At 44.2% G+C, this 23,227-nt stretch overlaps 1 protein-coding gene and 1 long non-coding RNA gene across 2 annotated transcripts; both read right to left on the minus strand.

Annotated features, from left to right (window-relative positions):
* Window positions 1-8,201: 8,201 nt before the first annotated feature.
* LOC309348293 lies at window positions 8,202-14,021 on the minus strand. Its single transcript, XR_014159335.1, has 3 exons — window positions 13,921-14,021; window positions 10,968-11,072; window positions 8,202-8,623 (listed from the first exon to the last, which is right to left on the minus strand). It is a non-coding gene; the product is annotated as an uncharacterized lncRNA (long non-coding RNA).
* A 2,141-nt stretch (window positions 14,022-16,162) lies between these two features.
* SOX17 (SRY-box transcription factor 17) lies at window positions 16,163-19,564 on the minus strand. Its single transcript, XM_081873304.1, has 2 exons — window positions 18,737-19,564; window positions 16,163-17,388 (listed from the first exon to the last, which is right to left on the minus strand). The coding sequence occupies exons 1-2, from the start codon at window positions 19,032-19,034 to the stop codon at window positions 16,511-16,513; spliced, it is 1,176 nt and encodes a 391-aa protein (XP_081729430.1). The 5' UTR covers window positions 19,035-19,564; the 3' UTR covers window positions 16,163-16,510.
* Between the last annotated feature and the right edge of the window lie 3,663 nt (window positions 19,565-23,227).

Here is a 23,227-nt window from a genome sequence, read left to right on the forward strand (position 1 = left end):
TCTTTGAGAAGGAGGCCTCACTTACCAGGCTTTGAAAAGGCTCCCCCCTCAACTCATCACCCAGTGTGTGTGTGTGTGTGTGTGTGTGTGTCGCACTCGCACAACCCTAAATCTGCCCTTGCGCTGAAATAACTGTTAGAGATTGCTATTCTCTGTAACTGGCTACAATCCAATTCAAGTGAATTTATCTGTTGTAGGAATACAAATTAGAGGGCAAAATGTGTTTGTATGTAGGCAAATGGGAGCATGTGAACAGGTCGAATGGAAAAAAACACACTACTGATATTGCAGTGGCAATGTTTGGCCATATCTCTCAAAACCTTTCACAGAAAGTGGCATGAGCTTCAAACTAATGTACCTCAGGTACCTCAGGTTACAAACACTTTGGGCTACAAACGCTTCAGGTTACAGACTCTGCTAACCTAGAAGTAGTACCTCGGGTTTAAAAAACTTTACCTCAGGATGAGAACAGAAATTGTGCAGCGGCGGCGTGAGGCCCCATTAGCTAAAGTGGTATCTCAGGTTAAGAACGGTTTCAGGTTAAGAACAGACCTCCGGAATGAATTAAGTTCTCAACCAGAGGTACTACTGTAGTAGCAATAGAGAGCACACTAATCCACACCAACTGTGGTATGGACAATGTTTCTCTGTGGTGCTGTTTGCATGGATCTGGTGTGTGGGTGTGGGTGCAGGGGAGGGGGGAGGGGAAGTGTGGCCAGAAGCCAAGCATGTGGGCTTTTCTCATGATCATGGCTGAACAAAAATAAAACAGGCGAGGCAGAGGGAAAACCAAACTTAAGGAGAGCCAAATTCAATATGACACTAAAGGTGTCGCTGGAAGAACACCAGGTTTCTGTTGCTGCTGTTTTAAAACAAATTAATTACAGGCATGGGGAGCATTTTCATCATGGCTGCTAAGTGCAGTGAGGGAGAGTTTTTCAGATAGGATAACAGAAGAATGGGGTGAAATTTAACATGGACAAGAAAGCTTTCATCAGTGTGAATAGAAACCTTTCGCCAATGCCAAATAGGAGATGGGGGAGCATGATCCAAATTGGGAAAATGGCAAGGAAGAAGAGGTTAAATCTGCTCCACATGACCCCCACCATGGCCTGTGTCTGGATTGGGGCTGCTACACCTGCTATTGTTTTTCTTTCTTTTTTAAAAGAAAAGAAATATAAAAAAAAAATGTTAAAATGTGTATTTGTCCAGGCATTTTAAATGGTTGCATTGCCTTAGACTGCCTTACAATTTTAATAATTTTAATGCTGCCTCCAATTCTGACATTCTGTTAGGAATATTTTCTTAGTACATCTTGTATTTGGTATGAATAATTCTTATTTATACTATTGTATTTGGAATCTGATTGAATGAAATGTGGTCTAAAAATATTTTAAACAATAAAAGTAAGTTCACACATGGTGTCACATGAGTCCCTTCCATAAACAATGTGGGTCCTTTAAAAAGGGGGGAGGAGACAATATTTTAAAATTAAGACCACCTTGTTGTGGTTTGGATTAGTCACTGATTTCTTTTTACAAATATCTCCAGTATATATGTATATTTAAGTAGTATATATTTATATATTTATTTATATATTTAAGTAGTTTCCCCCCTCTTAAGTGCAGTTAAACCTTTGAGAAGAGAGTGGAAAAGGGGGAGGAAACAGAAAAAGAAAAACAAAATAAATGGAAAGAAACAAAGGAAAGAATAGTGGCAAGTGTTCTCAGTCAAACCAAGGGCATATATTTTCATCCACTGCTTTGCCTGATATCATTCATACTCACATTTTCTAGGCTCACACGGTCTTCACAGTTAGTGTGCTTGGAAAAAAGCTAAAAATTCCTTATCCATGCTTCTTTGTCAAACGTGCCCCTCAGGAATTTGATTTTTTAAAACCAAATCAGAATGCCGCATTAGGATTTCTGGCTTTATCAAAACCGCAGCAAGTATTCCACCTGCTGGACAAAGGCAGCAGTGACGCTTCCTTCACAGGAAACAGATGTAGCCAATATCTGCAATCTACACAATGACAAACAAAGGGGGAACAAAATCAAGGTTTCCCCTGTCTCGATATGCTAAGAAAATAAATAAAGTGGGATATGCAACCATCTGATTATAAGGACGTAAGAAGGTCATGTATTTGTCACAAAGGTTCTAAGTTCCTAAGAAATTCTAACATTTGTTCAGTGTGTTGCTGCTGTTGTTTTAAAAAGGCAAAATCATATTTGTTGCACTCAAATACAAAATTGCAAAACAAACATAAACAGCTGCCTCCTGGTTCTCAGCACAGGTACTTTTTCTGAGCAGTTATAAAATACAAGAGCAAACTCAAGAAAAGCCATCAGAGAAGCTACATACATGCCATATATTTAAAGTGCTTAAGCCACATGACCAGCCCCAAAGAATCCTGGGAGGTGTAGTTCATTACCGGTAAGTGTGCAGGGAATTGTATCTGTCTGCTGAATAAAATACTGTTTCCAGATTCCTTGGGAGAAGCCATATGTGTTAAATGTATTGTCTGTATGCAGCCAGACTGTCTTGGCAATAATATTGGAGTGTATAAACCCTTAAAAAAATAGAGTTACGCACAACCACAAGCTTCTACTCCCCTGGTGGAACCTGCTAATTGTTGAGTTGCAGTACAATGTGATCAGAGGTCACTGTTTCTTTTATGGTATCCTGCCTAATTTGCCTGACATTTGTTATCTTTTCTCTCCCGCTTTTTATACCTTATTTTCTTTCCTTAAACTATATTCCCCCCCCCCCACATATGCTCACAAAAAATTGCTGATGACTTCCTGGTACCTTTGCATTACTGTATTTCTTTATCAACTATCAACACGGTGTGAAATCTGCATAAAATGACATTGTAAGATATTGGGCAAAAGAGGAGGCCTTTCCAAAAGATGGAACAAAGCCCTCACATTCTTTTCTGATCCTTTCCTTATACCCACTGACCATCCACTTTTAACATCCCCCATTGTTCTCTTGACCTTTTCCCATCAGACACAATACTTCCCCTTTCGCTTCCTTCAAATTTTGCCAACTCTGCATGGCCTTTCTGGCAGAACAATCCCATGTACAGTGGTACGTCTAGTTATTGGCTTGATCCATTCCGGGGTGCCGTTCGCACCCCAAAAAGTCCATAACTAGAGTGCTGCTTCTGCGCACATGTGCGGCACAATAGAGTGCTTCTGCACATGCACGAAGCATGCAGAACACTTCTGCGCACGCACACACGGTGAAACCCAAAACTATACACTTCCAGGTTTGCCACGTTAGCAAGCTTAAAAGACGCAACATGAACGTAACAGAACATGAGGTATGACTGTATAGGAAGGCAGTGGAATTTACACCAGCTTAGGTCAAGTCAAGCTTAGTTAGGTAAAGGTAAAGGGACCCCTGACCATGAGGTCCAGTCGTGACCGACTCTGGGGTTGCAGCACTCATCTCGCTTTATTGGCCGAAGGAGCCAGCGTACAGCTTCCAGTTATGTGGCCAGCATGACTAAGTCGCTTCTGGCGAACCAAAGCAGTGCATGGAATCGCCGTTTACCTTCTCGCTGGAGCGGTACCTATGTATCTACTTGCCCTTTGATGTGCTTTCAAACTGCTAGGTTGGCAGGAGCAGGGACCGAGCAATGGGAGCTCACCCCATTGTGGAGATTCGAACCACCTACCTTCTGATTGGCAAGCCCTAGGCTCTGTGGTTTAACCCACAGCGCCACTCGCGCCCCTATCAAGCTTAGTTACCCCTATTCCAAATCCCAGCTCAAGCCTGGTAGATAGGAAACAAGCCCTGGAAATAGAATTTTACCAACACCATCCATTTTTGCTGGTGTAAGTTTCACGTGACTGAACTGAAAAGGATTTGGAACAGGGGTAAGTACATCATTAAGTTCCACTGGCTGAGTCAGCAAAGCCCGAGCTCAGCCAGGTTGAGGGAGTTGTGTAGGCATATCCCTTTCTGAGCTGTGATGAGGGAGTTGCGTCAGCTGAGCTTAGCTGGGACAGCCCAAGTTCCATCTATTCCAAACTCTCTCATCCCAGTGGATCTTGGGTATGGATGGCTCTGTTAATTTAGTTCAGATTCTGGCTAGTCAGCTATCCCATAGAGACATGTTATTCACCTGTCTCTGTAAGTAGAAGCTTAAACTGTCAGCTCAACAGCTGTGTACAGGTCAGAACAGCTTGACTAGATGTTCATCTAGGGCAGGCATAGGCAAACTCGGCCCTCCAGATGTTTTGGGACTACAGCTCCCATGATCCCTAGCTAACAGGACCAGTGGTCAGGGATGATGGGAATTGTAGTCCCAAAACATCTGGAGGGCCAAGTTTGCCTATGCCTGATCTAGGGCCTAGAAAAGTACTGCAAGAACTATCTTGATTCTGCTTCACAACCTAGTGAAAAACACACCACAGCTAAAATAAAAGGCACAAGTTAAATGGGTGTGTATTCTGTAGTCTGAATAATTTATCACTTTTTTTGTTCCAGATACTGGAATCATTAGATTCCTGACTTCAGTGCTAACTGATATTTTTGAAGATGGGTTCTTTTGAGCAGAAATAATGCAGAAATTGCTTGCTATGAGTTCACTTTGTAAGAATAAAATGTAATTCATTTGCTTGTTTTTATTTGTAAATTTCTTTAACGGCACTTTTTCTTGCATAACTACCATGCAGTTTTGAATGTTAATTGGCAGTAAACTATTCCTTTAACCACATATGCTATTCAACTTTACAATAAAGCTGAATAATATTGCATGAGACATTGTAAAACAATTTAAGAAACAAAATGTCATAAAAGATGACAATATCAAGGAGGCAGACATTTCCTGCAATAAGCAATTGTTCTCAAAGGCAATCTGATCATTCACTTTCATAACATAGACTGGTAAAATGGTGATAGCATTTTTATTTAATTGTGTTTGATTTATTTATTTATTTATTTATTTATTTATTTATTTATTTATTTAATTGTTCAGCACAGGTACACCAATATTGTAGGTTGCTAAGTTAGCCATCAATAAAGAACCACAAACATGGTCAAATGTATAATCACACACAATTTAAGCAAACTCTGAGCAATTTCAGTCCAACAAAATTATTCTGTGTAAAAGCTCCATCAAATGATACCTTTCAATTTTAATTTGCCATTTGGAGAGAGACAAACTTCAACCACATAATTATAACACATGTTCTCTCTTCAAGATCAGTTTTGAGAGTGGAGTTTTAAATATTTCTGTTTTGCTGTACAGTGCCTCATCTTTATCACACTTGATATAGCAAACATACTGTTTTTGGTTTTGGTTTTGCTTTACTCCCTATCAGCAAAACACACAGCATCTGAAGAAGCCACAAACCCTCCTTTTGTGTATGTTTTCTCACAGATTAAGCTAACTTTTAAGTAGATTAATGGTTTGCTTTCAACCCTGACAGTTTCCCCTGCCACACACACAGATCTATTTTTGACTCAAATTTTATTTTAGGATGTCCTGGCTCTGATGCTAAATTAGAAACCATGGTGTGAATTTTATAGAACACTATTTCCTTTTATAAAGGATGTTCACAGCTAATCTGTCATCTAAAGGGCAGACAGAGGTCAATAAGGCTAGGAAAACAAGACAGGTGGGCTGATAGAAGCCTGAAACTTGATTTTTCCTAATACTGCAGTGGCTAAATTAAAACTCTCCTTGTTTCTTTTCATTGTCAAACAAAATCAAAATGTATGGCAACACACATAATACATATCAGTCCCCATCATGACTGATGTTCCTGGGATTTCACATCTTTCAGCTACAGTTTATGCAACTGTCATACTTCCTGTTGTGATCAGCTTTCATGCTGCACTGTAAACCTGTACACATGATTTATGCCACATTTTAGAGGCCTTTTCAGTGCAAATAAGGTAATATTCAAGAAATGAATATCGACTTTAATAAGGCACTGTAAACCTGCATACATTTTATTGTATTTATGAGATATTTTAGAGTTGTTTTCAGTGCAAATAAAGTGGTATTCAACAATGAAACAATCATGCATTGATCTTATACTTAAAAATAACATTTTTTAAAAGCACCAAGATTGCAGTCCAGTAATTCATGAGTTACGTTGATTGATGTCAATGAAGCTACTCTGAGTTATTGAATATTACCTGTAAAATATATGAATTTCTGTCTGCCTGCATTTATACTCTACAATTCTATCTTTTTTAAAAAAAACAAACAACCACATCCTAAAAACAGTACAAAGACAGTACAAATCCACACATAAAAATAGTTCCAGTGCAGATGCAGACTGGAATAAAGATCTATATTTAAGTTATAAGAATTCTACTCCAAGTAAACAAGTTTTGAATGGGGGCATCAAACATCAGTGATGTGACAGTTTCTACTTTGGTAAAGATGTGGTTAATTGAAGACATGAAAGTGATAGCACTCATGGATGGAAAAAAAGACTTTTATGATGCTGGCAGCAGTTTTTTGACCTGTAGAACTAAACAGGATATTCAGCTGGAGTCAAGGCTTTCTCTCTTTCAGATTTCAGGAAAAGCTATGAAACCAACCCTGCTCACAAGAACTGATCATTCCTGTAAGTTGCATCATTTCAGTGGTGCTATGAACTTTAGTCAATTTGTGTGTGTGCATTTTAACTGCTATGTTTATTATGTGTCCCTTTACATTTTTAATGAGTCAATTATCATTTGTCAATAATTATCCCCAGTGGTTTGCCCCCTACTAATTAGTTGCCCATCCACCCACAAAAACAATAATCTTCCTTGAGTATTTTAATTTCTGGAGCCTGCCAAGCTCTAAACTATCGTCAACTCTACTGGTTGCCCAATTTACACCTGCTAAGATGAGATCAGCCAATATTAGTTTGGACAAATGAAGATTTTGCTGGGGTAGTCTAAAGTTGCCTACCAGCCATGGATAAGCAGCTACAGTGAGTTGCTTTAATGAGCAGCATTTTTTATATAAGAGAGAGAGAGCTTAAAATCCCACTTTTGAAAAGATGCCACTTCCATTCATTTAAAAAAAGCCAGTTAAAAATTGTAACAGTTTATGTTTTTGCATTTAAGATAATGCAATTTCTTTAGGAAATTCCTGCCAGTGGAAGAACAGCAAGGAGGGAGCCAAGCTAACTTCTCTCGGAATGGAATTCCAAAGTCTGGGAGCAGCCACCGAGAAGGCCCTCTCCCGCATGCCTGTGAAGGTGACAGAACTGAGAGAAGGCCCTCCCACAAAGATCTCAGGACCCTGGCAAGTTTGTATGAGAGAATGCTGTCTTTCAGTAGCCTGGGCCTAAGCCATAACTTGCACTTTGAAATGTGCCTGAAAACAGATCAGCCAGTGGAACTATTGTAACAGGGGAATTGTATGCTTTCTGTAGCCAGCTCTGGTCAACCATCTGGCTGTAGCTCTTTGAGTTTTGGAGCACTGGAGGGCAGCCTCAGCCAGGAGGGAGGCAGCAGCTGGGGCACCCTAGCCAAGTGCCACATGCGTCCCATGCTGTGTCCTGGCTACATTTTGAGGCAGCACTGGACCCGTTCACCGGAGGGCGCCCTGCAGCCCCAGTACTGCCCGTGGCACCCTGCTCCCCAAAAATCTCCCTTCTTCTGCTACCAGGTGCACTAGCTTCAACTGTGCAAATACCCCCTTGGTCACCTCAGAAACCTGGGCATCCAGACTCAGGGTGAAGCCCAAAAGCACCCGCAAACTGTGAACCTGTGTCTTCAAGGGGAGTGTAGCCCCATCCAGCACAGGCTGAAAAGCATGGGGAGGGAGGCATGGGGAAGTCATGTATTGTTTGTTTGTTTGTTTAATTTTGTGCTTTTTGTTTTATGAAAATCAATAAAAATTATTTAAAAAAAAAAAAAGAAAAGCACTTCTGTCTTGTCTGGATTAAGTTTCAATTTGTTCATCCTCATCCAGGCCATTACTGATGGTAGAAACCAGTTTAGTTGATGGGAGTTGGAGCCAAACATTATCTGGAAGGCTACAGATTCCACATTTCTTCTCTAGAGACTTTGCTGGCATCATAAGGAATATAAACTACTTAAAGGTTTTGTTTATGATTAAACTGTATCTAAATTAAATATGTAAGACAATCTCCCCTTACATGTGCTGGCTATGCTAAAGGGATTTATAGTCCAAAATTTGTTTACAGTATGTGAATCGTTCTTGGATCACAGTATGATGCCCATTAATTTACATTTCATAAAGGAACAAGTAGACAATCCCCGTCCCATCCCGCAAAAAACAAACAAACCACAAAACGCACACACCATAGAAAATTAAGCAACCCTAACATGGTTGTTTAATGAAAGGTTAAGTCAATAATTATAGAGCACTGAGTTTTGAAAACACAGGATGTAAATCTTAAGGACTTGGAAGTGTTTTCTTCTATTTTCTCACCAATTAAGTAAGATCCACTTTCCTAGCCTCAGGAGCAAGCAGGTTTATCAGGTGTAAGTGTGTAAACATAGCATTAACCATGTTCTGTGGTGCTGCATCTTCCTCCATGGATGAGAAAACAGAAAGATCAACTATTATGCTTCTTACAGCCAAAGCAAGCAAGCAAACATAAAATTACCAATCTTCAAGCTTTGCTTTCTGGGCCTGTGAAAAGATAAATGATCCATTCATCATATTTTCATGCAGAAACTTTTCATTTAATATATATTAATTGTTAATGATTAATTTTAATAATATTTGTTTCCTCCCATAGGGGATCATATTTCCTCAATAAACAAGAGGGTACCTCCCTTACTTGGAAATATTGATATAACTGCAGGGGAAATTATCAGGTTAACACTTGTATATATGATTTAATCCCTTGCCTAGATATTAATTACACAACCCACTTCTGCTTAGTACCATGGTGTCATGTTCCCAATCATACCATTTGCATGTGATATGAATTCATTAGTCATATTTTGTGATATTCAGGATCTGATATGCACATACCACAAAGTCACAAAATTTCCACATGAAAAATCCTGGCTGATCAAGTCCTATCAAATAATAAATAGATGTCAAAATCCACATATTTCAAAGGGAGTCCAACTTAATTATGGTTGGGAAGTAGCAACTGACCCATTTTCTATTCTACCTCATACTCATCGGGAAACAAATTATTTAAAACAACAGCACAGATTCACATTCAGAAATATGGATCCAAGTTTAGACATTGATGAATATTGGCTTGCCTTTTTGGTCATTCAGGATAAAACTTATGACTGCACAAACATATTCCAGTATTTTCATAAAACAGGAAAATAATTGTTTTAAACAGGATGCATGCAGAATAAATTTTGCTTCTAAATCACAGCAGCAAGAAGCCTTGAAGAAAATCAGACACTGTAAAGTAATCCCACAATACCTTGGAAAAAATCCAAGATTACTTTGTTCCTAGACATATTCTTTGTGGATAAATGAAGCTGGCATTCTTTTGGTGAAGAAACAATGTTTCTTCATAACCCTTAAGAAATACAAAATGAAACAAAGTTTTGCTCAGATAAGCAAAGAAATGCAAGACTTTTTCTGATACTTGCATTAAAAACAGTGCAGGAGACTTTTGTCTGCAACTATGAAGTTGGGATAACTTGAGATGACATTGTTCTGATCTCTGAAATGGTCAGTGAGAGACCTTGAGGGCTTCTCTATGCTGAACAAGTGCTTTTATACATGCATGCCTAAGCCATTGCTTAAGTAGCCAAAATAGTGCTACCCATATATAAGAGGGAGGTGCCACTGGTCTCCCTCCCTATCTGCTCAACTTTTGAATGCTTCCTTGTTTTTAATTGCAGGCATGATTTATCCCCATAATATATGCCAATGCATTAGGAACGTAACACAAACCCTGGCTGATAATGTCAAAAGCCTATCTAGTCCAGCATCCTGTTCTCCCAGTGGCCAATGAGGTGCCCATGGGAAGCTCACAGACAGGATCTGGGTGCAATAGTACTCTCCCCACTTGCATTCCCCAGCAACTCATATTCAGAGGTACACTGTCTCTGATGGTAAAGGTAGAACATAACTATTGATGCCACTGATAGTTTTATCCTCTATCAATTTGGCTAATCCATTTTAAAAGCCATCCAGGTTGTTGGCTGTGACTGCACCTTGTGGGAACAGATTCCACAGTTTATCTATGCAGCATGTGAACAATGCTCTCCTTGGGGAAATGCACCTGGTACCATGAATGTCAGTTTTTAGGTGCTTGGCCTATGTACCCAGGCCTTTGGTATTCAAGATAGCTTCTGTTGTGATACTCACTGTGAGGTACAGCTTGTCCTTCTTATGGGCACTTTAGGAATTTTGTATTTTAATTTTCTATTTTTCTAAATAATTTTTATTGTTTTTTTCATAATTTTATAAAATTTAACATAACCATTTCAAACATTAAAGTGCAAGGTTCTTTGGAATCTTCAGACCTCCTTCCCTCCCTCCCTGGGTTCCATATTTAGGATTAAATTTACCTCATCTTTTACCCTTATCCATCTGTTAAATAACCATAATTATCATAAATAATTCCACCTTACAAGTGCTATTACATTCCTGCCAGATATTTTAACTGCTTACAGTGGTCTTTTAAATAAATTACAAATTTACTCCAATCTTAGAAAATACTTGATCAAGTTGTATTTAAATTTTCTAGTTCTAAAATGATTGTATCTGTTTTTATTTTATCCTGCGGAGTTGCATTGTGACTTTTTTTGCATAAAGCGACTAACAAATGTGCTGGTTGTTGCTATTATGGTGGTGAAAAGGCTCCTTTGGTCTTTCCTGAATCTTAAAACATTCATTTTCACTTTCCATTGTCCTAAACTATATCACAGGGTGAGGAGAAAATGAGAAAAGGGAGAGAGGGAGGGAAGGCTCATTAAAGGGAAGGTAAAACAGATGAATAAAAATTGCCCATGTATCCTGTCTTGAATCTGATAAATGGGTGTTGCCTCACCTGCTCTGTTCTTTCCTTGTTCTGTGGAACTAAGGTGGCCTGTGACTCAGTCAGGTAGCTGTTACTTACCATAAATCAATCAGATAAAGAAATGTCCTGAGTCTGCTAGAAAGAAAGAAATGTAAAATTCAATCATGAGACTATCACTTAAATAAATTAGGTAGATATCCAGAGCCAGCTACAGAGAAATAAATGCAGAAGTCAGGGATCATCATTTTCATTTAATTGCAACCTGGCCATTAAAACTCAGTGGTTTCTGCCCCTTTCCTCCCTCCACACATTTGTGGAAGCCTTTCTCCTCACCAGCTAAGGGGAAATCTCTAGGAAAAGTTTCATATTGGCAATGCAGAGTACCGTGTGAGGACTCAACGTCTGTTGGTCCTCTTAACTATCATGTCCAAGAGTCCAAGAGTACTGCGCTTTGCAGATTATCTCCATCAAAAGTTAAGATATTGAATCTGAAACCAGATTGTGAGTCCTGAGTGCAGGTTTGAGGGTTTATACCTAACACAGAGAGATGAACTACAGTATTTGACCTCTCATTTTGCTGAACTTTTGCTGTAATTACACTTTGCTGTAATTCATGCTTGTTGTGGATAAACTGATGTGTAGCCCAACCCTATGCACATTTACTAAGAAGCAAGCACCACTGGGTTTAATTGGGTGCTTACTTCCAAACAAGCATGCATAGAATTGCAATGTGCTCCTGTTTGCTCACCACCATTTACCTGCTACAATTAAATGAGTTTCCAGATCAGGCTGCAGTCCTAAACCCACATGTAATCCAAGTTTATTCATGCTTATTCAGATGTCAATCCCATTGTGTAGAACAGGACATGCTCCCATTTGAGTGGGCATAGGGTGATAGCCATAGACACCTGCTTTGCAGTCAATTTAATGTACCATATATCCTCCAATAAGAGCATAAATATATTCTCTTGGAATCTCAGCAAATTGCTAAGCAAAAATTGCAGGTAGAAGCAAGGCAACATCTTAAAAATTACACAAAAAGTAAAGGTAGCTTGGTTGGCTCTTACAAAAAAAATCCAAAGTCCATATGAGGGCTATATCTTTATTAGGCCAAGCAAAATGTCATTAAATGAGGTAGTGGAAAGCACCTCATTTGAATATCTACTAGCTCCACCCACACCTCCAACTTACCAATGCAGGCATGGATGGCTTGAGTAACCCCAACAACCTTTTTCTCCCCTCATACCCCTTGAATTTTCAACATCTAATTTGATGAAGAGTTCTGTGGAACTTGAAAGCTTGCACACTATTTTATGACTTTTTGATTGGCCCAATAAAGGTATTTACCTCATAATTTCATAACTATAAAAATAACTTCATAATTTTTAAAACATGTATTTCTTTTTCACAGCCCTGTTCCTTCATTAATGTTCATCCTGAAGGGATTTTCCCCAAATCCCCTTACATTGTCAGCCTAGATGGACCTGTGTTCAGTGGAGTGGGCCATGATAGAATGGTGCTGAATACATGAACACTGGTATTCCTTGTGTATTTGTTGAATGGCACATCCTGGCTACTGCATTAATATTAATATTTTCTTATACATGGAGGATTTATATTGATTTTATAGCTGCTTACCAGTTAGGGCTTCCTGGGAATTGTATTTGGTAGTCCCTTGATTTTCCCTTCAACTATAATTCCCACCATTTCTATCAAGCCTATTTTTCAGCCTGTAGCTGAGATAGAGATGATCCAACAGAAAAGCAGCAAATAAAAAGTGTAAAAGCCTTTTCCTTGAGGAGCTTAGTGAAACTTAGTAGATTTGATCTGGTCATCATGCGAAGTGATACTGACATTTTAGTTGTCATGCAGATGCAAAAGGGACAGGTGATGATGAGAAAGAGAGCAATTGACTCAGACTATGTTTAAGAAGTCTGGAATTTAGACAACCTCATTGTGTTTTGATGTTGAAGTGAATTCATACACCAGTTATCAACTGGATTATTTGATCTAGGCTTGCGCTATCTTTCTCTTGTAGAGATAGTTGGCCTTAGGTGTGATTAAGCTAGTCCTCACTTTTTTAAAAAATGAGCATTTTGGAAAGCTTTCTCATTTTTCCACTCATCCTGAAACCACCCATTACTAATGTTAAAGATGTGCTGGTCTAAAGCAATATGGAAGGGGGACAGATTGAGTTAATATTGAACTTTAAGCTGCAGTCTTATCCACACTTACCTAGGAATAAGACTCTAAATAGTGATATTTACTCCAGAAAAAGCCTGTATCTGACTGTACTGCAGGACTGCAATCCCAACTATACTAATTTTGGATTAAACCCCACTAAACTTAACAGGAACTTTATTCTGAGTAAACATGCGTTCTCCCATTTTGCCTGCAAGGCTACTTTGGTCAAGCCACGCCCACCTACATCGTGTAGGCACCACTGTGATAAATGACATTTGCAAAGGCACAGGGCTTTGTGAACGCTGACAATCAGCTGAACGTCAGCGCCTGCAAATTCCTGTCCTTTAGCGTGCATTATTTGATTCCAATCTACGTGGGCAACGAGAAAAAGGATCACCTGACATTATGACATCAATCGGTCGAAAGCTGGCCAGCATATCCACATGTCAGATTTGACCCGTGGAGCGGTGGGTGGGGAGGGAAGATTAGGATCTGGCCAAATCCAGCTCCCCAACCGTCACGTAAAGGACTAGGTGTGGCCTGTGAAAAACCGCAAGAACCTATCAGTGTTTACCGCGAATTCTTATCAAGCACAGTAGGTCTTTCTTCCAAAGAGGATTGGTTTGGGATTAGGTATTTACCAACCAATAGACCTAAATGCATAAACTAAAAATGAAGTTAAGATTGGAGTGGAGGTGGTGAAATCGAGTAAAAGGAAGAAATTTGAAATACATAGTGAAGCTTCCAATCCAATAAAGTACCTTTACTCTTAAATACGATTGCCTTAAATGGGGCTTACTCTTAAGGACTGTAGCATCAATCTACAGAAATGACCAGCTTTATTTGCCTGTTTTCGCTGCAAGGTGCAGAAAAACTTTCAATTCACCACCCGCTTTTCCTCCTACCATCGGTTTACCGTTTGTGAGAGGGCAAAGTGCGAAGTTACATCTGTTCCCGCGCCTCTTTATCTCGCAGCTTGGAAGAAATTAACACGATCAGTTCCTAAACGCAAGAGAAAGTCACCGGCCCAATTGTTCCCTTGGGATAAAAAGGGGGCGGTTCGGATGAACCATTCCAATGAGTTCAACCTAAAGGAGGATCTAGTTTTGAGCCGAAATTGGCACGACCCAATTTCTTGCACACTAGTTCCTGACAGTTCGGTTGACCGAATTGTCCTAGTGTGATTTCAGTTAATAGACCAATTGCTTTGAAGCGTCTCTTTTCTCTTTTGATCGCCTTTGACTGAATCTGCAATCGTGAAATAAGAGCTAGGAAGGAAAAGGAAAAGGGGTGCTTTCTTTTTTCTTCTCTTTCCGAAATAAAGGTCTCTTTCAAGTGCTGCTCAAGAAACTGAGAAAGGGGAGAGGGAAAATACTTACGAGATGATTTGTAAGTAAGACTGTTTTTTAAATGGCACATAAACTAATTATTTTTGAAGAAAATAATCTCCAGTACAGTATCCTCTTCCGTTTCAAGCTCAAACGTACAAGGACAAACTCTTCGTTACCCCAAGCAAAGGGAGGCTGTGTGTCCAGACTAGAACACACAATCTCACTAGTGGTGATGTTTTCTAAAATAACATTTTCTTTTTCTTTTTGTTTTCACGGTGCTGGTGGGACGGGGACCTCAAAGGAAGAGATGAGGAAGTAATCAAGGGAAATCAAAATCAACCTGATTTAATCTGGAACGCTTGATTTCATTCGGCGGGCGCCTTGCCGATAAACTTAAAACCATCACGGGACAGATAACGCCTCTTCTTTTCCTAGAACTTGATCCTCCTTTGCAGAGTGGCATTTGCCAACCTGGTCCGACCCCCGACCCCCCGCCAGTGCTTTAGACCCCAACTCTCAGCCCCAGCTAACACGACCAGTGTTCAGAGATGGTGGGAGAGCCCAGTAACAGCAGGCGGGCACCAGGTTGACAACGGATTCCTTCTGAAGTACACCCCCAGCCTGGATCAAGCGTTTTGGTGTCCTTACACAAGGTTGTGACTGGGATCACAACCTACCTAACACCTCCTACCTGTTCTTCCCAAACCTGTTCATTTATTGCCAGAAATTATTTAAGCGGTAAACTCACTATTTTGAGAGGAAAGGCAGTTGGAACACCGCCGTCCTTTCTTTTCAAACCAGCTGTAGTGGATAATAAAATTATTTTGCAAAAAAAATACCCTTTCTAAAAGGGAAGCTACCTTTTACTAGAGCCCCGGGACCTATGAGCCAAAGCCTCACTGGGGGAAGGCAAGAGAGCCCGAGTTTCGGAGTTGCAGAAGGGGGTGGAGTGGAAAATTCGTTTGCACGCAAATCTCCTCTTGACTGCCTTCAGCTTTTTTCACTTCAGTGGTTTAGTTTAGCAAAGAGTAGCGAGGGGAAAGAAAAATCGTGCGACCCCTGAATCTAGAGCCCTGCTTTAGTGACTCCTCTGGAAAGCTCTCCAGCTGTAGGGAGAAATTGCCTGCATTTAAACAAACTTTCTGAAGTATCTGAAATAGTATTACTGTATTTGGAAAGCAGTGGGGTGGGGATCTTGACATTTGAGTGCCAGTCAGATTATAGTTCAGTAATTGTATGCTCATGTTTACTGCTTTGGAAGATGTCGAGTATCATCGAACTCACCCCCAAAGTCTAATACCTTTAATATGCCCCCTTATAATTAGAGATATTGGCTGGAGGTAAAACCGACTCTGCTTTATACACATCTCACTCTACAACCTTCCAGCTTCTAGGCAGAAGTCTTATTAAAAGTGCCTACTCCATGATCCTTGTAGCAGCACCGAGGGGACCAGACAAGGAGTGTGAAGTGCGAATTGTTTGACCAGCTCTCTGTTCTCCTGTTTGGCACAGAGGAATCTGCCTCGGACCAAGCCAGACCACTGACCCATCTTCCTCCATGTTTTCTACACTGACTGGCAGAGACTCCCCCTCCCCCCCGCCAAGATGTTGCGAGCTGAACCGGGGACCTTCTGCTCTACCTTCCGCAAAGGTGTTGGGTATATTTATATAAACACACGGCGAAGCCCGCAAGAACGACACCACCACTCATAACCACCTGAGTTATTTTATTGCCGAGCTGTTTCCAAGTCCAACGTCTACTGGGGGTTCCCCAAGTCCCACCCCCTTCTGTACAAGGACCCCTTGAAGGAAGCGGGCTCGGAGGCGAAGGGCGAGTTGCCTCGTAGTGAGCTCTAAGGGCAGCCTCGCTGGCTCTGTCCGATGTGGAGGTGACAGAAAGAAGGGGAAACGAAGGCTCCAGCGGGTACTTAAAAAAAAAAAAACCCGCTCAAAGTTCCCAGGCCTGGTTTCTAAAAATGTTTCAGTCAATAAATTACAATAAATAGAACCGAGGGATCCAGTCCGCTCCTGCCTCTATTCCCGTCCGCAGAGTCCCTCTCACAGCTCCGGATAGCCTCCTCCTCCTCCTCCTCCCGCGGCTGCGCAGTAGTAAGCGGCGGCAGAGTTCGCCTCCGAGGCCTCGTGGCTCGCGTAGGGAGGGAGGCCCAGTTCGCCGGGCCGGCAGCCGAAGGGCAGATACTGCTCGAACTCGGCGCGGTCCACGTCGGCCAGCAGCTCTACGTCATGCGGGGGAAGGTGCTCCAAGCCGACGGCGGCGTCTCCTCGACGGCAGGCTTGCTGCTGCTGCTGCTGCTGTTGCTGCGCGGGATCCTGAGCAGAGGCGTAGGCGGCCACGGGAGCCGCGAAGCGGGCGCGGAAAAGCCCGGCGCTGTTGCCCGCAGGGGCGCCGTTGCAGGGATACTCGGCCCCGGGGGGCGTCGGGTAGCCGTAGGGCCCCAGCAGGCAGCCGCCTTCGTCGGGCTGGTGAGGCGGGAAAAAGGCGGGCTCCGCGCAGGCGCCGCTCTGCGACTCGGGCTCGGGGGTGGGCAGGTTGTAGCTCCCGAAATGGGCGCCTAAAGCCGGCAGCGGGAGAGGCGCACAGTCTCGGTAGTGGAAGTTCCCGCCGGCGTAGCCCGGCTGCTCGGGGTACGGGAGGCCCAGCCCCTCGCAGCCGCTGCCCGCGTCCATGGACAGCCCCAGCTGGTGCTGCGGGTGGTGGTGGTGGTGGTGCTGCTGCTGCTGCGGCGGCGGCACCGGGAGGAAACCGCTCCCGCCTTCGGCCGCGCCGTCGCCGCGCTTGAGGCGCTTCACCTGCTTCCTCCGCCGCGGCCGGTACTTGTAGTTGGGGTGGTCGCGCATGTGCTGCAGCCGCAGCCGCTCCGCCTCCTCCACGAAGGGCCGCTTCTCCTCCTGGGTCAGCGCCCGCCACGACTGGCCTGTCAGCGCGAGGAGAGAAGGGGGAAAGGTGGTTTCAAACAGGCGCCCACAATTCAGCCTCGGCGGCTGCCGGTCATTCCCCCCCAAACCTCGCCACACTCTGCCCGCTGGTCTTCCCTCAGCCATGCCGGAAAACACATCAACTGACAACGCAGTCCTAACATGGAAGTTAATCCCATACAGCCCTCACCCCAAACCTCGGCACACACTCTGCCTGCTGATGTAGTCTCGCCTTGGCGCGCACTTTCCCTCAGGCAGGAAAAAAGTCCAGAAATGGATTCCATGCTCCAAGGTAAATGGGGATACGACCATTGCCTCCCACACCACCTCACAGCCCTCTCGGGGATGGGCAATCTGTGGCCCTTCAGGGGTTTCTGGATTCCCAGCTCCCATCAGCGGGAAGCAACCATTGGTCAGCGGTGATGGGAGCGGAGGTCCAGCAACTTGCCATGGGCCACAGGTTTCCACGCTCTGCTCAGCAGGGGTAGGCAAGAGGGATGCGCCTTCGGGGACGCACCTCTTCGGAGCCGGGCCGGTTGGTTCTGGCTTTCGGGGGGAGGGGGGATTTCAGGCTGCAGTGAGGTAGCCAGCATTTGAGGGACGACCACAAGCAGCTTGCTTAATAACTAGAGTCTAGGTGACACTTGAATCTAGGCTTAAAACAAGTGTAGACCCTTCGGGATTCGGGATGGCAGAAGACTATGTGGGTAAACAACAGTAGCTGGCCGGCCTCCTCGCGCCCCAGACCCAGCAGCTGAGAGGAGCAGCGCCGGCATTACGAAGAAACGCAGGGCAGCCGTCCTCCCGCTTGCGAAAGAGGATTTCCCTTCCCGTTCCCCGTGCCAAAAAAGGCACGTCGGATTATAGCAATGTAAATAAATCTATGTCGCTGGAATCCGAATCTTTGCCATCGGACCTTCCATTAGCTCCCGAGTGGCCTTCGCATGGCCGAGCCAGCTTCCCAGAGAAGCACCCTCCTCTTGCGGAGATGGCAGTTGCTTTGGGGTGCGCTCCCGCGCATAAAGGCCAACTCCTAGGAGTCGACGTCCCTTTGGCTCCCCCAATAAAATATTGGAGGGGGTCGCCCCCCCCCACGTTGATGGGCACTGCCTTTCACATGGTGTGCTTGCCCCGCCTCATGTGATCGATTATGCGGGTAGGGGCTTACCTGCCCCCCCCCAAATATATTTCATTCAAGTTGACACATCTGCTTTCACGCAACTACTTGGAACCCCCTTGAATTTACTTCCAAGGGAGCATGCGTGGGATTGTGCTGTTACTCTGTTGTAGGTCTAGGGACTTCCTTTGCCACTGGCATCTTACAGCCCCCCCCCCCCCGGCACTTACCCAGCATCTTGCTGAGCTCGGCGTTGTGCAGATCCGGGTTCTGCTGCGCCAGCCGCTTGCGCTCGTCCTTGGCCCAGACCATGAAGGCGTTCATGGGGCGGCGGATGCGCGCTTCCCCTTTGGCCCGGCCCGGCCCGCCTTGCTGGCCTGCATCGGCGGCGGCGCCGGCCGCCTCGCCCTTGCCCTTGCCCTCCGGGCTCAGCGACTCTGCCCACGGACACTGCATCATGAGCGGAGGAGGGAGCGAGCACCGTCCTTGGTCGTCGCTGCTGGCGTATCCAGCATCGGGGCTGCTCATTGCCACGCTGCTCCGCCGGACCCACCCGCTCCTTGCCCTCGGTCCTCTTCCTGGCGCCCCCGCAAGGCAAATTGGGACGGCTCGCTGGAAGGAACGCTTGGGAGAGACTCCGAGCGACACTCAGGCAGTCCGCGCTGGCTCTCGACTAGCTGGCGGCCGTCGCCGCGCGGCTTCGTTTAAACTGAGCCCGGGCCAATCGGCTTCGTGGGCGGGGCCGGGGACCGTCGCAGCGGGCGAGCAGAGGACCAGTTCCATCTGCAATTCACCTGTGTGGGAGCTGGCCAGGAGTAACCTTTCCAGCGACAAGTGGATTTTTCCATGACTTGGGACTACGTGGAAGTAAATTCCATTGAGATCAATGGGATCTACTTTCAAGTTAAGGGCGATTGGGCTCGGAATGAGAGAGACCCGAAGGTGACTCGTTACAGGCGACCGAAGAGGATATCCTTGCTTGGGATCACGCTATTTAAGTAGTTTGTTTTTATGGGAGGGAAAATGAACCACTTTCGACCTATTTTATCTGTTTCCTGTCTGCTGCACGTGTTTTCTAGACAGGAAATGTCATTGGTAAATCTGATGGAAGAAATACATTTATAATATGTAAGCGTTACATTTGTACATGATACGTTATCGTGTATCATAATTCGTTAAGTTTTTGTATCGCATGGGTACACGCACACAAATGGAGTCTAAAATATATATGTTTTGTAAATGCAAGTATCATATATATTACGGAAAACTATGCTCTAAATGTACTTCTTTTGTTTCTCAAACTGCTGTTGATGCTTCAGTTAGTATAATTAATTTAGAGTACTTGAACTTTAACTGGTTCATTTCCGATTATTTCAACAGCAGGAACTCAAGCACGTTTTAAGGAGTTTTAAGTTTTTTTCGCACTTAAGGGATTTCTAACATTTCAGCACAATATTATGCAATGTGTTTTTTACGACGTACATTAATGCACAAAATGAACAAGAGTATCACCTAATAATTTTTAAATGCTTTAAACCTTGTAACCTGCTCTGCGACTTGCTGTTGAAGGGCAGGTAATGAATTTAATCACCACCGTCATCATCACACCACCTGACAAACCACTATTGTTAACTGAACATTGCGCGGTTATGTAGGGGGTAATGAAAATCTAGGACACTTGCTTCAAAGAACCGGAAGTAAACGGTACTGATTCCAGCGAAAAGGACTCCCAAGTGTAGCTGTAGGTTAGTATTTACGTTAGAAGGCGATGCTGTTAAACGCACTGATGCTTACATGCTTTGAATTCGGATCTAATATTTTTTCTGAAATCAGTCCTTCTTCCCTAAATAGCCTTACTGGAAAATAAGCTCCACAGCGGGACTTGCTTCCGAGTAAGCATGTATCGAGTTTCGCTACAAGGCTTGGGGTGTCAGTCTGGACAGCTTCAGCCAAAACCAACATTGAGGTGAACGTAGTCGTTCCTTGCCTTAACTCAGCCTCACCAACTTGCGCTTCCTGCGGAATGCAATTAGTTGTTTTCTTTGACCCTTTAGTTATTTTTCTTTGACTATATCGTAAAGGTTCCCCCTGATCCTGAAGCCATTCCGAGTTTAGTGTTTAGAATCGAGATTCCCAGGACCACTTGGCTGTGAGTCAGCCTAATTACTTTGGATCCAAGCTGTGGGTCAAAACGCCGCTGGATTGTATTTTGCAAAATTCCAGGGTGAAAATAATTCGTGGATCAAGATGTCTGAGATACGGTGCAATTAGGCTTATATTTGAACTATTTATTTATTTATTTATTTATTTAAAACCCCAAAATTATATTTTTTGCCGCTGAAAAGAAACGAAACTATCTTGAAATGGTGATGATACTTTCTGTCTCATCTTGCTAGCCATTACCTAGGAAACACTTCGGGATTCCCCGTCAAAATATTTATTCCGCTTGATAGCGGGACTACGCCATGCACAACCTCAGGAAAGCGCAGAGCGCCTGAGTGCTATGTTAGGAAAGTATCTTTGACCCTGGGGCAGACGTTACAGAAACAGCTTCAGAGGAAACAGATTGCTTCTCTGTGGGACATTTGCATCGCGCTAGAGAGCCTTCAGGCTCGCATCCCACGACGTCTGCGTAAACTGCGATCCACAAACAACTGAGGCCAGATTATTTGCAGTTCAGACCGATCTGAAGTCAAGGGGATTGTTGCATTTTAGAGCATTTTTTAAATTTTACTGGCAGCGAAGAGCATTGGGTCCCTTCTATGTGGGAGCCACGTGCTCCGGGGATCGATCCAGCAGTCCCTTGTCTCTAACCCGGTTGTTGGAAGGTTCTCTGAAGAACCTCAGCATCGCCCTTACACCGAGTCAGACCATTAGTCCATGCAGCTTAGTATTAATGTACCTCCCTGACAGACAGGCCACTGTCGGGAGGGTCTTTCCAAGCCGCGCCCGGGGTATGCCAGGAATCGAACCTGTGGTGTGGCAGGCCATACACCGCCTTTAGGGACTTGAGTTTTTTGTTTCATTTTGTTTTCGAAAATCAAGTTCAGGCCACAGCAAATTTTCCGTTCCAGATTCAGCGCCCCAGGATGAAAGGCAGAGAAAGGCGAGTTCCGAACTCGGCTCAGAACTTTCGAGCGAACTCTTGGCAGAGATCCCCTGGGAATTCAAGGATCCGGAGTGACAGAAGGGGATACGGATCTCGGGAGAGGTACACACCCCCTAGAGACCCGCAGATCCCTCGCACCGGTTTATGTGCAACGACCTGGCCGAAACCGGCACCACAAATCTATTCGCTTGCGCGCTCCGACCCTGGACACGCGACTGTGGAAATTAAATCCCGCAGCGATCGCGATCGCTTCGAAGTTTGGGATCAGGTGATCTATCGGCACTGACTGCCCCTTGCCAAGCAACGTCCAGTTTCGTTGCGTTGGGCTAGTGCTGCCCGCATTTCACTCCAAAGGAGTGAAGACCGGAGTAAGACCAGTGAGATCTGAATGTGCCCAATTTGGGAAAGTCCCCACGTGCTCCTCGTAACCCAAACCCCGAAAAGTGCTGCTGCTGTGTCTCCTCTCGGCCCGGGATCCCGTGTTTCCCTTGGCCCCCAGACCCGGCGGGCGGGGGCTCCCGTTGGGGACAAAGTGACCTTTTCAACTCACGGCGCTGGAGCAGGGAGAGCGAGCGCCCTTTGCTCAGAGACGCCGCCTTTCTATTTCCACCGTTTTCCCAAGCGCGGCGTTGAATGGCTGCGGATCTGCCCGCCACGTTATCAGAGCCGGCCACAAATGCCACATGAAAAGCAGCAAACATCCGCAGGGCTTCCTGCAAGGCGCGCTGGCTCGCAAGACAAGCTGGAGCGAAGAAAGGGAAGGTGGGGGTGGCTGGGTGGGTGGCCCCCGCACGGGGCGGGGGGAGGAGGTGCGCCTATATATCACCGCACACATTTCTCGGGACAATATACGACGCAATGTGCTGTACACACACTCACATGTAATAGAGACAATACCTCGTGTGCACACATGCATATACGTGTGTGTGTAAGAGAGAGAGAGAGAGAGAGAGAGAGAATGAGAGAGAGAGAGATGGGGGGGTATCCACTCCTGCAACAGACCTACTGCCAAATAAGTATATTTATATTGTGATAGTTTCTATGGAGCAGTATTTCCATACGAACAGGACTTGCAAAACTGTCAGTAAAAGCAGGCGGGTAATAAATGGTGTGCGGAGAAACACCCACTGTGAACCCGACAATGGCAGTTGTTCTTGTGCTTCAACAGTGTCACTGATTTCCCCATAGATAGCAGCAATCTTGACAGGAAATCTGTCAGTGACTATCAGAACCACTCTTCACTTCTCCCTCCATCATCCCTGAGCTAAACTAAACTCTTCTAATGAGCCGCCTAAGCTTCTAATTAGTGGAGTAGACTTTGCTCTTAACACACTGTTAAACTGTAGTTCACAGTTGTTTGGAAGTACTTAAAAAGTTCATTTTCTTATAAAAGTGGAGAGTAAAAGAAATAAACTAACATAATTATATGTATACCTACTTAAAAGTGATGCCTTCCTGATTTCAGTGGGGCTTACACTCTACTTGATTCCAATGTGGCCTAGGACTGCAATGTGGTTTGTGGGCTGCAATCCACAAACTGGAACAGACTTCAGCAATCGCAGATTTGACAGACAGCCAGGGCACAATCCACAGTTTCTTACACCCAAACCCC

This window comes from Podarcis erhardii, assembly GCF_964252035.2.
Source record: "Podarcis erhardii genome assembly, chromosome: 8".
Taxonomy (NCBI): domain Eukaryota; kingdom Metazoa; phylum Chordata; class Lepidosauria; order Squamata; family Lacertidae; genus Podarcis; species Podarcis erhardii.

Coding starts and splice junctions, on each gene's coding strand:
- SOX17 (XM_081873304.1), bottom strand. CDS start 19,034: ATGAGCAGCCCCGATGCTGGATACGCCAGCAGCGACGACCAAGGACGG. Junction 17,389..18,736: donor CGAGCTCAGCAAGATGCTGG/GTAAGTGCCGGG, acceptor TCGCGCTGACAG/GCCAGTCGTGGCGGGCGCTG.